This window comes from Aotus nancymaae, unplaced genomic scaffold, assembly GCF_030222135.1.
Source record: "Aotus nancymaae isolate 86718 unplaced genomic scaffold, 86718_ANA_hifiasm-v0.15.2.pri h1tg000033l, whole genome shotgun sequence".
NCBI lineage: Eukaryota > Metazoa > Chordata > Mammalia > Primates > Aotidae > Aotus > Aotus nancymaae.
In genome coordinates, this window is record NW_026988447.1 from 19,987,624 (window position 1) to 20,005,205 (window position 17,582).

The 17,582-nt window shown below is 37.6% G+C and overlaps 1 protein-coding gene across 2 annotated transcripts in view; it reads right to left on the minus strand.

Moving 5' to 3' along the window:
• Positions 1 to 583: 583 nt before the first annotated feature.
• Positions 584 to 17,582, minus strand: part of EDNRA (endothelin receptor type A) — a 61,863-nt gene continuing 44,864 nt past the window's right edge. For both annotated transcript variants that reach the window (XM_012454017.2, XM_012454018.2), the window contains 5 exons: positions 12,438 to 12,636; positions 9,146 to 9,298; positions 5,336 to 5,469; positions 4,801 to 4,909; positions 584 to 3,054 (listed from right to left, as the gene is read on the minus strand). In XM_012454017.2, coding sequence (XP_012309440.1) covers positions 2,914 to 3,054; positions 4,801 to 4,909; positions 5,336 to 5,469; positions 9,146 to 9,298; positions 12,438 to 12,636 — 736 coding nt within the window. In that variant the 3' untranslated portion in view covers positions 584 to 2,913. The remainder of the gene's footprint in view (positions 3,055 to 4,800; positions 4,910 to 5,335; positions 5,470 to 9,145; positions 9,299 to 12,437; positions 12,637 to 17,582) is intronic.

Sequence of the window (17,582 nt, forward strand, 5' to 3'; positions counted from 1 at the left end):
GAGAGGTTGACTGTAAGGTGTGAGGTAAAGGAATGAGCAATGACTTCAAAGTTTTTATCCTGAACAACTCTTTAAAAATGGGGCTGTCTTTAATTGAGCAGAGGAATATTATGGTAGTACAGGCTGGAAGCTAATAGGAGCTTCATTTTGGATATATTATGGTCTACTACCCATCCAACTGTGGATGTCAAATAAACAGTTGGATATATATGAGTCTCTTCCTCCAGACATCTACCTGACATATTGCTTATTGACTGTAATTGTTTATTGTCTATCTTCTTCTTAGAATGCAAGCTCTGTGAGATCCAGGACTTTGCCTTTTTTGTTTACTGTGTCTCCAATATCTGGAAGAATGCCTGGTGCATAGTAGATGCCGAGTTAGACTTACTGCAAAGGTAAATGAAGGAATGAATGACAGAGTTAAATGCCGAGTACAACAAAATAGGTTGGTTGAGAATAGAGGTAGGAGGTACCTGTTTGATAGTAAATTGCTTTCCAGGATATTACTAAGGAGAGGTTTGCAACAGGCATTATATAACAAACATTTTCTATGGAAAACTATGTAAAAATGAAGAGACACCTGCAAGGTTTCTGTAAACTTTTATTTTATACTTATGGGCCACTGTCAACTCAGGGCCTTGGCTTCTGGCTCATTTCTACAATGTTACTTGTTGAAAAGATGTAGTAAAGGTAGAAATTGGAAATATTTCTACTAGTAAACCACAGTTACTTACCAGTCCATAAATAAAATGCACATTGAAGCCTTCAGAAATCTATGACTTTCTGAATATATAAAATACATTTTTTTCATATGAAAGAAACAAAGCATCTTGGAAAAAAAAGACAATTGTCTAAACAAAATGATGTGAACCTATGGCTTATATATAGGCATATATCACTGCATATGATGTACCAGTGGAATAATAGATTTGACTGCTAACACACAAAGGAGCAGTACCTCTTAGCCTGGCAATTCAAGCAACTGGAACCTGACGTTATTTTACCTGTGCCTGTCTAAAATATGGCCCAACAAATTAGCTTACCTAATTTCTTATCAGCAATCTGTCTGGTGAAGTCTGACACATCAGACAACCTGGCAATTTCATTACCACACTGAGTTGAGGATAAGAACAATGTAGTACTTCAAAATGTAATGACTTTTGTTCTAGTACAGGAAACAATATGACCCTAAATGCTGCTTGATCAAACCAACCAACCAAACAAAACCCTATATTGCTAGTCCACAGCTCATCTGCTTTCATGTTGCCTCTTATATTCCATTTGTAATGGTAACATGGTCACAAGATTTACAAATGCAGAAGGTTGGTACAGGTTAAAATGGACCAGGCAGGTTATTCAGAGTATGCACTTTGGCACAACTGCAGGGCACAATTATTAGATTAGATTAAATCCATGCATACCATCACACACATGCATATATCACACACAAATACATTCCACAGAGACAGTCCAGAAAAGTGGGCTAAAAGCAATTTACAATTGTTTATATATATACATATATGCTAGTAAAAGATTTTCTGCTGTACTCACAGTCTGTAAACATCTGGGAAAATGCCCGGCAAAAGTCACTGTGGGCCCTTTGAAATGGTGACAATGTGGGAGACAGACGGTGGGGTGGGGATTTAGGTTCATACTGAAAACCCAGAGAAGCGAAGAATCATAAGTTCTGGTGGCATTTGGGGGTAACTATTTTTCACTGACATGATAAACTCATCTGGCCACTTCGAAATTATGTTTCCTTATATGGAAAAGGGAATGACCAAAAAAGGTTTACTGCCAGTTAACATTTTAAGAAAAATTAAGAGAATAGGAGGTGATAGGTATATACATATATAGTTACTATTAAAAATACCTCAATGAAAATTTCCAAATCATCTGAAAAATTCAATCTTTTTCTCCTACATGGGCTTTAGACTTCTATATACAGTGCACTGAAAGTCTCAGGCAGAGTTAAATGACACATATATTTAAATTTTGGTACATGATACTGATTTTACATACAAAATTTACATGAAAAACAGATTGGACTTGTGAAAAAGAACTATCTGATTCAAGCATTACTTTTGAATTTAGCATACAAAACATATTCAAGATCTCTTGTAATAAAACACCATTTAAAAAAGAAAATACAGTTTTAAAAAATTCTTTGAGTAACATCTGTTAAACTGCCCAGTATGTTATCAGACTATGTTTTAAGGGCCTGTAGTATTTGCTGTAGCTTTGGAATTTGTGTTGCTTTTTTTTAAAAAAAAAAAACAGTGACATGAAAAATAATAACTGCTCACCTGAATACTATTTTTGTCTTTCTCTCTCTCTCTCTCTTTTTTTTTTGCAAACTGTGTAAATAAGTTCAAATAATCATGTTAGGCTATTAGGCAGTTCAAAAATACTGGCACCAAATGACATTTCAAATACAAGTGACTTGAGCCCATACTGTGTTTGGCTGAAGGAAAAAAAAAATCACTTAAAAAAAGTAGAAAATCTTGTCATAATCTCTTAACATTTCATGGTGACCAGCTCCCATTCAACATTTACCAGAACTGCCATAACAGCTAGCCAGGTACTTGAAAACTCTATTTTCATGCGAAAGTAGTAAATGTCCTTCTATTTTCATTTAACAGTCTCCATTCTCCCGTAGCTCCCACCATTTTTTAGTGCTGAATACAACACTCGGAATATGTACATTAGATCAATTAAAGAAGTATGATTCGTAGATGTTGTGGGTGGATAAACCAATCTACCCTTGTGGTTTTGGAAAGCATTTCTTCTTGGGTGTGGGAGTGAATTAAGGAAGAAGGATCAGAGAAGAGATTTCCAGAGTCACAGTTGCCTTGTGATTTTTTTTCCTTCGAGAGGATTATGGGAGTACCCGAGGAGTGCTTCTCAGGGTGGTCAGTTCATGCTGTCCTTGTGGCTGCTCCGGTCTGTGTTGTGGTTGTTTTGATCATGGTTTTTCCACTGGATGCTTGTTCCATTCATGGGGACCGAGGTCATCAGACTTTTGGACTGGTAACAGCAGCAGCAGAGGCATGACTGGGGGAAGGAACAGACTCGAAGTAAGGCGAGACTACCACCCCATTCCCAGCCAAACACAGCGGCCTTGGGCCATACCAAGGAGGGGAAAATGTCCATTCACATTTGAGGGAAGTGAAACTCTATAGTAACCTAGGGTGGAGGGCCTGTTCTCTCCAGGCAGGAGTTAAACTGTCCATTCCAGTGCAGAGAAATAGAGCCTTTGTTTCTCATTTTAATTCTATTACCATGTACAAGAAAAAGGGAAGGCAGTATTGGTGAGAGGGAGGGTTCTCCATGGCTTGGGGCAGACATGGGTAGGGCTGGTTAAGGGGGGTCCTAGCATTTTTTCAGTGTGCACCAACTGTGTGGCTCTCTGTACCAGGTACCTCATCAGATCCTCACAACAGCCTTGGATGGCAGGTGCTAATCCCCCATTTTATGAATGAGGACAGTGAGGTCCAGGGAGGATAATGAGAGGCAGAACTGGCATTAGAACCCAGGACTCTGTAGATTGGGCTCTTTCTCTTGGGTATGCTGCCTTTTTAGGAAGATCCAACAAAAAATGGGATTAATTTCTGATAATTTTTACCTTGATTTTCCCTCCTCCCAATGAATATGTAAATTAATGAGTAAGTAATAATTAATTTCAGCTTATATAATATACTAGTTTTAACGTGCATGTTAGTCAATCCATTTTAGGCAGAGCGTTTTGTGACTGGCAAACATTTCCAAGAAGATCTCAGAAATACAGCCCAAAACTTCCAAACCAAATTTCATCTATTTGTATGAGTCTTTGGTTAATATATGTCTGTCTCTGTTTAGACTGTAAGTTCCATGAGGACAGTACTTATTTTTTCTCTCTGCTCTGTCCCTAATAGTAATCAACTCATATTGAGCACTTATTATTTTAAACGAATATTACCCTCCTTATGAAAGAGATACTGTGATCATCCAATTTTATAGGTGAGGAAACTGAAAAAGCAGGAGAGGCACTAACCAGACCTGGGATAGACAGTTAGCAAGTGCAGGGTTGTGATGTCCATCCAGGCTCTTTGCTTCCAGAGCCTGCATTCTTGACCTCTACCCTACTCTGCATCATATGTACCGTAAACTGAAGTTAAACAGCCTCTTCCAAGATAACAAAATCCAGTGAGGATTAAGCCTATGCTAAAACCATTTTCCAGGAGCCAGAAAATGACACATGAATAAGACAGGCTGAGAGCCTCTGAAGGACCTGGGTGGCTAAGCTGGCTGGAGGCTTGAAAGCAGAAGGAAACTGATTTTGAATAAAATTTTATTTGTTCAGATTCCCACAGCAATAAGCATTTACTATACTTGAAGATTCTATTACTAAGCACACAATTAAATAGCATTTAGTGAGAGCTTTCTTAACAATAGAGTTTATATTTTATTGAGACTTTGGTTCAAGTCTAAGACAATGTAAGGTATGAATAGGTCTTTTGTACTCTGTGTGGCCTGGAGCATACATTGGAACATTCATCTCTAAAGGAGGGCTCTAAACTGGCATTTGATTAAGTCCTTTAGATTTTAACCTCTTTGTATGTGGTTGTCTAAATAGGAACTGCTTTTCTGTTATGCTGGCAATCTGACTCTTTCTGGGTAATAAAACATGATTTTTGCTTCACTGCTAAAAAGGAGTACAGCTGATCAAAGTAATATTGCAACTGGAATTGGCTGTGTCTGTTGACTGTTTAATATATTCATTTTGTTGTCTTTAAAAAAATACGTGAAAAATCATCTTACCTGGAAACAATTTTTAAATTTCTTGCTCACAAAATACAGAGCTATGGGGTTTATACATGAATTCATGGTTGCCAAGTTAATACCGATGTAATCCATGAGCAGCAAGAAACTAGAGCAAAAGAAAGTGGCATAGAATAATTAGAATATATTGTTTTAAAATCTGCTAACTAGCATTTATTCCTAGTATAAGCATTTTTCTTGCCCAGAAGCCATTTCTTATAGGTGGCAGTTAGAATTTTGTTGAAAGTGCTTGTTTAAATGGCAGTTTCAGTTTTGCAGGACAGTAACAGATACATCACTACTTGGTTAGCTGAAACCCTATGCACAGCCCCAGGACGGGGGTGGCAAGATAACAGATGTGGCTTGCACAGATTTTGGGATCAGTTATAGGCTATGTCAGCAAAAGAAAAAAAATCAACTTTGCAGTTTTAATTTTCAGGGCTAATGGGAATGTAGAGTAGGTGGTTTTGTAAAAGTATTATAAATATGAAAATCTGAGAAACTCCAATTTTCTAGCAAATACATAGGATCGTACCTAAGTAATTCACATCGGTTCTTGTCCATCTCATTATACACGGTTTTCTTCAATATACGGCTTAAATGAAGAGGGAACCAGCAAAGAGCAAAAATTACAACCAAGCAGAAAACTGTTTTAGCCACTTCTCGACGCTAAAGGAAAGTGAGAAAAAAGAAAGTACAACAAGTTTAGTGTTTTTATACTAGATGCAAAAACTACACTACCAGGAAGTAGCAGACATCAGGGAAGGAATAATTCAAAAAGAGCCAGGAGAACAGCCTGGCTTACAGTGCCTCTAGGTCTTCAAGATTCTAAGGTCAGCATTCTAATCAAGGAATTGCTAATGATGCTTCTGGGCAGCTTCCAGGAAGGGTGGGGGCCTCAGGTTGGTTATTAGGCCAGGACAGAGATTATATGCCAGGAGAGAGGTGGGAACTGGCTGGAGGTGAGCCAACACCACTGTGGCTGAGTCTGCATGTATGTGTGTATGTATGTGTAGGTGGGTGGGGTGTGATTGCATGGGGGAAGGGGTTAGCTAATGGCTCTTAATAACAGCTAACTAATTAGCATTAATGATGGCATGGTAGGCAAGGAGACTGAACATGATATGATAATGAATGGACAAATCAACAAAGACCTTGAGAAAACAAAATAGGAGTGGAGAGCAGAAAAGTAATAGCAATATGTTTTCTCCTTTTCCTGATCTTGAACACAGCTACTATTGGGATTTTTTGCTCCTTAAATTCTTTTCTTAATGACATATAGTTTCTAAAAATATTATATATTATTTGCAAACAATCTGGAAAATCTGGAACATGCTGACCTTGGACTGACTTCGTGGAAGGTTTGCATGCCTTTGAGTCTGCTCCAGATCAGAAAAACTGTAGTTTAGGAATTATCTGCAGCTATTCATTGGTGTGCATTATTTGAGTATCATATTGCATGCATTTAGAAGCCTGACTAGGAACATAAAATGCAACTTGTCTGTAACTGGGATCAGTTAATGTCAAAATAAAACTGATTGAAAACAGAGTCTGGAAGGGTAATGCTGGCTCGACTTGAAACATATAAGATTAAGTCTGGGAAGCCTACAGTAAACTCGCATGATTGGCTGAGCCATTCAAAAATATTCTGGGGCAGTTTTCATAACTCACTACACTAGCCCAAAGAATTGGGAGTTCTTTAACCTCTCACAGTCATTGGGCTAGCTGGGATATGACTTCAGAGTAACAATTGAGGAAAGAAATAAAATAATCAAATCTGCAGGAATGGGGACTCTTTTTAAAAGGGTAATTTTGTGTGTCCAGAAAGATAGCATGCCCAGAAAAATAGAAGAGCAATGTATTAAGGGAGGGGTTACCTTTCCTGAGTGCATACTCAAAAAGGACTTTTAAAAGGTATTATTAGTACATTGCCATGTTAGTCTGATATTTGCTTAACCAATAAACATTCTCCTGTCTTTCTTACCATCACTTAATTCTTGATTTGTTATGGCAGCTGGGGAGTCTGGCCCACTCATCTACATGGCCGCTTGGCACAGTTTTGACCCATTAGATGAAATAGAAACCATTGCATGCGTTTCTAGAAGAGTTACTGAAAAGTATAGGGACATTTCTTTGGTGTACACCCACTATATGTTATTTTATGCTCTTCCCCTCTTGCTGCTTGGAAATCAGGTGTAAAAGTAGAGCTGCTGCTACTGTCTTCTGAGACTAAAGGAAAGATAAGCAAAACAGTAGATACCTGGCCTCTAAGTTAGCCTGACCACTAAACCTTGATGTCTGAACTTTTTACTATGGGAGAAAGATAAACTCCTTGGTCAACTAACTGTTATTTTGAGTTTTGTGTTCCCAGCATCCAAACACAACCCCTAATTGATAATACTGTCATCACTATGATGAGGAGAAATTGGAGACAACCAAGCAAGAAGCAAAACCATGAGCCCCACAGAGTATTAGTCAGGATGGCAAGGCTTTGTGCTGTATGCTGGTTCTCCCACAATCCCATCTGCAGGACCTCCAGTCACCCTTGCTCTTCTGTTCTTAGGGTTTGCTACAGCTTTGAGTGGCACCAAAAGGAACATTAACTGCATGAGGACAAAATCTTGGATTTGAATCTCCATTTGGTTGAGCAAACCTCTTAATCACCTGTATAATAAAGATAATATATATCCTACCTATCTCACAGGGCCCTAGGAGGAATCAAATAAGAAAAAGACATGGAAATGGAAATGTGTTTTAAAACTTAAAAAATGCTATGTAAACATGAAGCAGCATAGGACTATTGTTCCTAAACTTTATTTAATTATTTCCACTGAAAATACCACTCATAGCTTAAACAGCCTCAATCACAGTACAAATGCAAAAATCCGTATTTTAAAACATTGTTTTTCACAAACCTATTCTAACTACCTCCATTCCAAGAATGAGAGGAAATAATTGTAAACATATTAAGCAATTGGAGTATTTAAAACTTTCATGCCTGAACAAAGTCATACTAAGGTTTCTCAATGTAATCTTCCTGCTAAATGTCAATAAAAGATAATAGCTACCATTTGTATGGCATGTTAGATTATACAAAGTACATGCATACACATTCATCCTTTTGATTCTCATAATATGATTGATTCATATATTTTATGCCCAATTTACAGATGAAGAGCTGATGCTCAGAAAAATCAGTATGGTAGTTGAAAAGAGTTGCTGATGAGGAATGATGATTGCACATGGTAATTATATAGGACAAATTTACAGACTCCATCAGCAACTCACAGTAACTTTTGGTGTAGCTGGACGTCATTATATACTTTTCTGTTGCAACAGGGAACTTACCTGAAGTCCTAGTTTTACTCTTAGAATTAACGTAAATTAACCTTTGCTTAATACCTTCTAGGAGCTGGGCTCCATTAGGCACCTTACATGTTTCAGGCAATCCCTATGATGTTTTATTTCCTACATATTATGAGAAAATAGACGTGCAGAGAGATTAAGCAATTTGCCCAAGGTTAGAGAGCCAAGTTTGAGTCTAGTTTTGCCCTTGAAAGCCCACAGCTTTATCTGTTCTAATTTCACCCAGGAGGGACCAACATTAGCCTCCGATTGACATGTTCAAATTCCTTCTAGAACTTTGGGCCCTCCAACATTTTACCTCTTCTAATGTACGTGATCCCATTTCCTAGCGTAAGTCTCACATTAGACATTGCTCTAGTGAGGTTCATCTCTTTTTTCCTACTCCCCAAATGCTAGTTCCTATTCCACATTCTAACTAGCCTCTTGTTCTTCTACCTGAAATGCTCTCTGTCGACTTCTTCCCCATCAAATCCCATTTATCCTTCAAGGTCCAGTTCAGTCTCCCTCGTCCATGAATAGCTTCCCCATGACTCTATCTCATACCCTCCCTGGCTTTCCATAGCACAGGCTACTTGAACCACAACTGTGATTCTATTTTCCATTTGTTTTTCATGTGTATTTCATATATACAACAAGACTGTAAGTCTGCATGGAGAGAAAGTCATATGCTTCTTTGTGTCCTGGTACAGTTCCAAGCCCAGTTCAATGCATGGACTCACACACACGCTCAATACACTCTTGGCAAAATAGAGGAATAGTTCTTCTCTATTTGGGCCCAGCCTTCAGGACCTCTTGTTTCACAGGCAGGCTTCCCATTTTACAAAAGAAATTTCTAACGCTATTGCTATAAAGAAAACAGTTACAAGATAGTATTTTTATTTTAGGAAATAGGCTAATTTTGATAAACACAATATCTACAGGCCTGCTGCTGTCCAGGACTAACCAGTCCTGGACAGATTTTCATGATGTTGAGATTTACCTGCTTAAGATGTTCACTGAGGGCAATTCTCAAGCTGCCATTCCTTCTGTTCAACATCTCACAAGTCATGAGGGTGTAGAAGATCGCGGTGCACACCAAGGGCATACAGAAATAGAACCCGAAGAGCCACCAGTCCTTTACATCTTGGTAGAACTTCAAAGTGAAGAAAAAAAAAAAGAAAAGGAGGAAGCAGAGTCATGTCAATTAACTGCGCCATGCTTCTGGTAGCTTCAAGATCTTTAGACTTGCAGATGCATTTGTAAAATCATACTCTCTGGTTGCAGTAATAGGTTTGGTGGTGGTCCTCAAAACTCAATTAAGTTGGAAACTTCAGAAATTATCCTGTCTTTAAACAGCACATAAAGAAACTGCACTTATAAAAATTATCTTGACAAGGATACTTTTCATAGATTGAAGTTGGTTTCAACTACACAATGAAAGAGCCCTAATCAATAAAAATAATGTTCTTTTAAAGCTCATAAAACATGATTTTGAGACAAAAAAAATATATGTTTATCTTTATTTTTTGATGAACCTCAACATTTTGTTAGCACCTGCCTTATTTTGACTATTGTGGTGAAAGTGTATTTAACTTAAAACAATGAAGGTTATGAATGGCTTATCTGTGTAGCTTTAGTTAACAGGGGTTAACCCTCTTTCTGGTATGCCTGCTATGTGACCTTAAAGCCAGCCAGTTTGAATATCAATAACTATACTCTTCTCTCTCCTTTAATACTTACCACTTGGAAACTATTGAGGCAGCATACCTAAACTGAAGGCATATCTGGCATTATTTGACCAGGCAGGATTTATAAATACCAAGATTATTCAGTTTTATATCTTCTTAGAGAAGAAAACTTAATACCCTATAAAAATGGAAAATAAAAAATGATATCTAAATTCTTCTTCCCACAAAATTAATCACCAACTTGGGAAGAAATGCTTTTTCTTTCCTTATAATGCTTCTTCAGATTGTTAATTTACTAAGGACAATGCAGTTCCCACAGTAAAAAATAATCATGCTGCTCTATAAAAAATGGGACAGTTTCCGAATATAGAAAGAGGCTAAGTGGGCTGCATTTATGACATGTCTATTAAAATCATCTAAAAATGGTTCCTAAAGATGAAAAGTTTGGGGCAGGAGTTCTTGACTATTTTTATGCCACAGACCCTTTAGGAAGTCTGGTGAAGACTACAATCCCTTCTGAGTATAATACTTCTACATGCATCAAATAAAATACATAAGATTGCAATGGCAACCAATAACATTAAAACACAGCTATCAAAATATTAGAAATTAAATTTTGATATAGTAATGTATGTGTTTATTCACAAATAACAAACCTAATGGTAGTTCTAATAACTACCAAACTGTTGAAGTGCTAAAGTTCTGATGAGCGTAAATGATATTTCGAGATTATACAGTGTTACATGGTATGAAAATGTCTGCTATTTTTATTAGTGAAAAAGTCCTGGTACTGTTAAACACTATGGTGATTTGTTGTGTACATTCATAATTGAATGAAATGATAAATTCGGTTAGAAGTTAGTGAAAATAAACATGTCATTTCTTTTCCATCCAAGTTCACAGATCTCTGAATTCTATCCTTAGGTTAAGTGCCAACTCCCAAAGGAGTTGGTTTATTCTAAACTACTTACACAAACATTTCTCTGTTCCCAACACACTGTAGAAAGATTTCAGTCCTGAACTTAGAAAAAGTCAGAAGCACTCTCTCTCTCTTTTTTGAAATGCAACACGAACACTCCTTTGAGCACCCACTCTCCCTTTTTTTGTATCCTTTTTTTCCTAGTGCATTTGCTGGCTGGGTGTAAATGACCCAGAAGCAGCTGCAGAGGGTCTGGAAGCTGACTCTTGAGAGGGCTGATTGGAGTCCCCTGCCCCCTCCATGGCAAAGGCCCACAGAGAAACAGGTAATGCATCTCTTTGGAACTGATGTCATCAACAAGGGTAAAGAGGGGCCTTCCAGCAGCCTAGGATAAAGTTGAAGAGCAAGAGTGGAATAAAGAGGGGACATAAATTTAGAAAAAAAGAACAGGACTTCAGACTTGGAATGAACTCTAAAAGATTACCTGTTCAACTCATACCCTTTACTACAATCATCTAGGCCACCCATGCCCGAAGGGTAACTACCCTTTACTTGAACACATCTAGAAAGGAGACTCAGTCTTCACAAAGCAGCCCATTTCATTGTGTCTGGTTCTAATGATTAGTAAGCTCCTTCTTACAGTGATCTTCTTTTCTGTAATGTTTGCATGTGGAATATCTAGATTGCTTATTCAAACTGCCCAAATTTTGACAATCTCCTACTGTCTATTTTTTCACTTTGAAGACTGACCCAATAAAAATCTTCAATTTTAAATTACTAGTTTGGCAGTTTTCATGAGTACTTTTAATTTTAAAACAAGAATTTCCAAGGAGGATAACTGGTCAACTGTAAAACCACGAATTCTGTGAATTTTCCAAGTTGGGAAAACATACCTTGAGATGTCTGTAAACAATTACATGTGGAATGTGAGCTGCATGAAACTTACATCAAAGCACGAAATTATGCTGATTTAAGAGAAATACTTATCCTTTTGGTTTTCCTCCTCAGTCCACATATAACTAGTTTTGCAAAGAAAAGATCCATTTTAAATACGTTTCCTAAAACAGTCATGTGATTAAGCTTTTCAGAAAAACATGAATGTGATCAGGTGTATTAAGAAAAATAACAATTGAATTTGTTAAACCAAAATGTTCTTTTTAAAAGTTCTACAATTTTATATTATTTGTATATTAGACAGAGAAACCATACTAACATAAGTACATGTAAGTACTACTCTCTACTTTGAATTAGTAAATCCATCTTTAAAGAATGCAAGAAATATGCTTCTCCCCAAGTGACATAAGATAAACATCAGCACATCTTCCAGATGGAAATTGTGTTGTATTCATTATTATAGAAACAAGCAACGCATAAATATATATGCACACACATCTAGTCCCTCTTAGTAAATTTGGTATTCTTAGTAAATTTGGTATTCTTAGTGGTTTGGTGCAAAATAACAGTTGTGTCTACCATTGTGCTGTAATACAAGAGTGAAAGCCAAAATAACTGTTCCATTCAAGAATGTAGACACAGGTTTCACATCTACTTTTCATGCAACTGAAGAATATTTGACAGAATAAACCACACTTGGCATTGTGGTGATGTCATCAAGTCTCAAGATGGTGAAGTATAACAGAGGAACTCCTCCCTTCCCCAGTTAATTCCTTTTAAACGACTAGTACCTGCATGAATTTTGATGTGGCATTGAGCATACAGGTGTTATGCTGTTCACCCCTGTATTCAAAGGGTACCATGACGAAGCCAATTGCTTCAGGAATGGCCAGGATAAAGGATAGGATCCAGATTGAGACTATTTCAATGGCAGTTACCAAAGGAATTCCAATTCCCTGAACACGACTCCAGGAGGCAACTGCTCTGTACCTGAAAAAAAGAGTAATGGAACCAAGTTGTTAGGATTTTTTTTTTCTTTTCATTTATTTATTTATTTTTGTGAGAAAGTGCCTGCGGGAGGAAATTTTCAATGTATTTCAATGAAACAAAAATTGTAAGTGCTGGGAAGCTCCTCCCCATTACCAATATCAGTAATTGGCTTTTTAGGAATTTTGTGAGTCTTGGTATGAAAAACAAGTGGGGCTTTAAGAGTTCCAGTTATTTGGAAATCAATTGCCTGGTGGGCCTGAGTCTGATGTCTTTACTTGATCTGGTGAAATCTTAAGAGAGCTTAGAATGTGGTGGTAACAGACAGTTGTGCCTATGTTTTTTAAGCTGGGGGAGAAACTGAATGAATGGGAGGGATCATGAAAGCTGCTGGTACTTATTATAGTAATATCTTATTCCTCTTTATAAAATAAAACAAGAAAACTTAAAGCATTATCTATGAAGTGGGCCTAGATATCCTTGAGTGAATAATGACCACAGATATTCCATTATTTCCTCCCTTCTTTTACCCTCAAAATATGAGCACGGTGGGCTTGTACGAGGTGGCAGTTTTAGTAAATACATATTTGTGGTAAATGTTAAAGAGGGACTATCCCATTATGGCCCTGTGATAGAGTAGATAAAACTTATTTAAAGATATTTTGGTTCCTAGTCTTTAGAGTTTACAATCTAACAGAAAAGAATGGTTCATACAGAGTATATGATATAAATGTAACTCAATGATTATATCAATCAAAAAACTGGTAATAAGAAATTATGTTCACCCTTTTTTTTAACTTCAATATTTTAAGATAATAATCACATTTAAATGTTAGGTCTAAGGAAGTTTTGGTTTAGAAATTAATGCTCTTTGACCTGATGTGATGGTCTGATGCTAACTGCTTTTAGACTATTAAGAAGAGACCTGTGACGTGGTATGGTATTTTTGTGGTCTCATTCCTGAAATTTTTGTTGCTGCTGTAATGGAAAAGAAACATTTTCTTTTTATAGTTTTCATTAGATAGTGCCAGAAGGCTGTAAAACAGACTGAATGCATTGGAGACAGGTGCACATGGGTTTGCAGCACATAGAAAGTAATGTAGAAGATTAATTAATAAGGCCAAGACAACATGCAAGCTACCCATATCCACCAAGATGAGCCCCCATCAGTTATATTTAGTGTACTGTCTCAGTATATTTACACAGTACATCTGTGAAAAAACAACTCTTAGAATTATGCTGACTGATTCTTCACCAGAATTGCCTAGAGATGAGCCTCTATAAAGTTGAATATTTTATGATGATGCCACATGGCATATATATAGCATAATTTGCTGGAGAAATGTTTTGTAAAAGGTTTTTGGGTAAATAAGATTTGTGTACAAGAAAAATCTCAAAAAAGTCCAGATTATTTTAAGATGGGATGAAATACAGCTATGCAAACAGACCAAGAAAATCCTTTTATGATATAACCAAGTTTGAATTTTAAAATGTATGATTATTTCCATAAGTTATCCAGTGGGATAAAGACTGTTGTTTATTTTTCTTTGTTGGCTTATTTTTTATTTTTTTGAGACACAGTCTCGCTCTGTTGCCCAGGTTGGAGTGCAGTGGCGCGATCTCGGCTCACTGCAACCTCCACCTCCTAGTTTCAAGCGATTCTTCTGCCACAACCTCCTGAGTAGCTGGGACTACAGGCCACCATGCCTGGCTAATTTTTGTTTTTTTTTTTAGTAGAGATGGGGTTTCACCATATTGGCCAGGCTGATCTCTAACTCCTGACCTCGTGATCCGCCTGCCTCAGCCTCCCAAAGTGCTGGGATTACAGGCCTGAGCCACCTCCGCCTGGCCTTCTTTCTTGCCTTATTAGACTGGCAGCCTGATATCCAGTAAAAGCAAAGATGAATGAAGATGGGATGTCTATATCCCAAGGCTGTCAACTGAGTTACATCTATTTCTTTTTCCCTTCTCTCAGGTGGTTTATCAGGGAAGGTGATTTAAAGAAAACACCCTATTTCATCAGAGAGTAAGAAAGCCTGATTTCCTTGTCAGGGTTTGGGGTGAAAAGTAGCTTAAGGAATAAAATGTGTTCAACATGTACTTATGACAAACATATTAACAGACCAGTTTCACTTTTTTAAAGGGCCATGAGTTCCCAGAATATTACACATCCATAATCCAATGTAAATTCAACATTTACGAATAAGACATCATTTTTAGAGTCTACTTTAGCAAATAATTCATAATCGGTCTGCTCCTTCATTAACCCACTCATTGAGAATTAGAATATTTTCCATTTATAATCATACCGATCTTGAAAATATCTCCACAAGATAAGGGGAAAACAATCATAAAAGCAATTAGAAACAGTCATTTGTGATAATGGAGGTGGGGAAAGGTAAGGAAACCATGAAATCCTGGATGTGTCAAGACAGGTATCTATTTGGAATATAACGGCACAGCACACTAACACACAAATATGCTCTTCTTATGAGGTGCAATTATAAACAGTCTTCCTACTAGTCAGTGTGTATATCCATCTCTCTCTATCATATAGACATCTTCACTTGTCACGGAAAATCTGCAAGTGTAGATTCCACCAGTGACAACTGGTATTCCAGAAAGAATCCCTCCTCTCTGAAATGCTTTCTTCACTTGGCTTTCACCACAGTCTCCCAGTTTTCCTTCTGACTTACTGGGCATTCTTTCACATTTCCCTGGTTGGACCCCTTTCTGCACACATTCTTAGCATTGGATTTCTCTGAGGGCTTAGTGCTCGATGTTTTTTCTATCTATGTGCTCTCTTTTGGTGATCTTATCTAGTCTCATGGCTTTAGTATCATTTAACTATCTATCTACCGGTAATTCCTAAATTGATAACTCTAGCCTTGTGACTCACCTTTAACTCTAGACTTCTATATCTGACTGCCTACTTGCGAGTTCCACTAGGACATCTAATAGGCATCTAAACACTCCCAAATCAGACTCCTTGTCTTCCTTGCTGCTAAACCTTTCTGCAGTTTTCCCATCTCTGGCCCCATACCTTGGGTTAGACTTCACTCCTCTTCCACCACACATCCTTCACACTCTGTATGAAAAGAATGGTTCATACACAGTATATGATAGAAATGTAACTGAATGATTATGTCAGTCAAAAAACTGGTAATAAGAAATTATGCTAACCCTGTTTTTTTACTTCAATGCAATGTTTTAATGATAATAATCACATTTAAATGTTATATCTAAGGCAGGTTTGGTTTAGAAACTCTATGCTCTTTGACCTGATGTGACGGTCTGATGCTAACTGCATATATCCAAATGCAACCACTTTTCACCGTCTTACTTGTCATTGCAGTGCCTTGCTGATTGCCACAGCTTCCTCACTGATCTCCCTATTTCCACCTTGCTTTGCTACAGCTTACTTCGAACACAGCAACTGTAGTGAGGCTGTTACATCAGACCATAGCACCATCTGCTCCAAACCCCTCAGTGGTTTCCCACCCCCGTGAGAATGCCCACAGGGGTCCTGAGAGCTGTTTCCTCACTTCCTTCAGGTTTTTACGCACTTGTAGTTTTTCATGGAAGCCTTCTTCTGGAGACCCTACTTAAGTTTGCCAACTCCCCCTCCAGAATTGTCTCTCTCACCCTGATTTATTTTTCTCCATAGCATTTACTACCATGTGATCAACTAAATGTTCTGTTTATTTATTTGGTTTATCATCTATGCTCACCCTTCTCCTTTAGAGTATAAGCTCCTGGCTGGGCATGGTGGCTCATGCCTGCAATCCTAGCACTTTGGGAGGCCGAGGCGGGTGATCATTTGACACCCTGGGCAACATGTAGCCAGCTCTACAAAAATACAAAAATTAGCGAGACATGGTGGTGCGTGTGTGCCTATAGTCCCAGCTACTTGGGAGGCTGGGGCGGGAGGATCCCCTGAGCCCAGGGAGTTCAAGGAGCCCAGGGAGTTCAAGGCTGCAGTGAGCCCTGATCATGCCAGTGTACTCCAGCCTGGGCAACAGAGTGAGACCCTGTCTGAAAACGAAAAAGAAAGAAAGAAAGGAAGGAAGAAAGAAAGAAAAGAAAAAAAGTGAAAAAAGCATATAAGCTTTATAAGGGCTGACATTTTGTATGCTGAATAAGTACCTGTTGAATGAAGGGTCTTTTTGTTGGTGTTTTCATGCATGTTACCTTGCATATACCTTATTTAATTGGCCAAAGCTAATGGCACACTACATTCTGATCATTTTCTTATTTTTCAAGCTAGCCACTAATTAGGCCACAGATTAAAAGCTAATGTCTTTAGAGGTCCAGATTCAGTAATTTAAAGGAGGGATCTATGGGCTGATCTTTCTGCTCCATTTGTTCCCGTTGGGAACCTGAGAACTGGCATCTTGCCGCATTCTCTGCCTGGTCCCCAGTGAACCTGGGGAGTCTGGACGATGGCTCAGGCCTGCCAACTCCTGGTACAGCCTTTTCCCATGACATCACCTTGTATCCTGTCATGTGATAGGCCAAAATAAAAGTATAAAATACATATTTTATTCATGTAAAGATGTTTGTTAGTGTGTATGTCTATAAATAGATTTTTACATGTTTTTAAGGTCAGAGGCGTTTAATGCATACTTATTAACTCTTGAAGGTGTGGTCTGGGACAATCATTAAGTTTAAAAATTTTTATTATTGAAAGAACTTTAAAACATTATAAAATAAAACTTGAATTCAAAAGATACTTCAATAACATCTATTTTTATTTTTCTTATTATTTTCTTGTTTTTGTTCTCATAGGCATAGTTTGAATAGACTATAATCCATGACTCATAATTTTTAGTTTTAGCTTTATTTACATGAAAAATACTCTCCTTTGTTTCTACATGGGCATGGCACTTATCAATTGAATGGCTACACAGTATAACAAGATCTTGATATAATTTACTTAAATCTTTCTT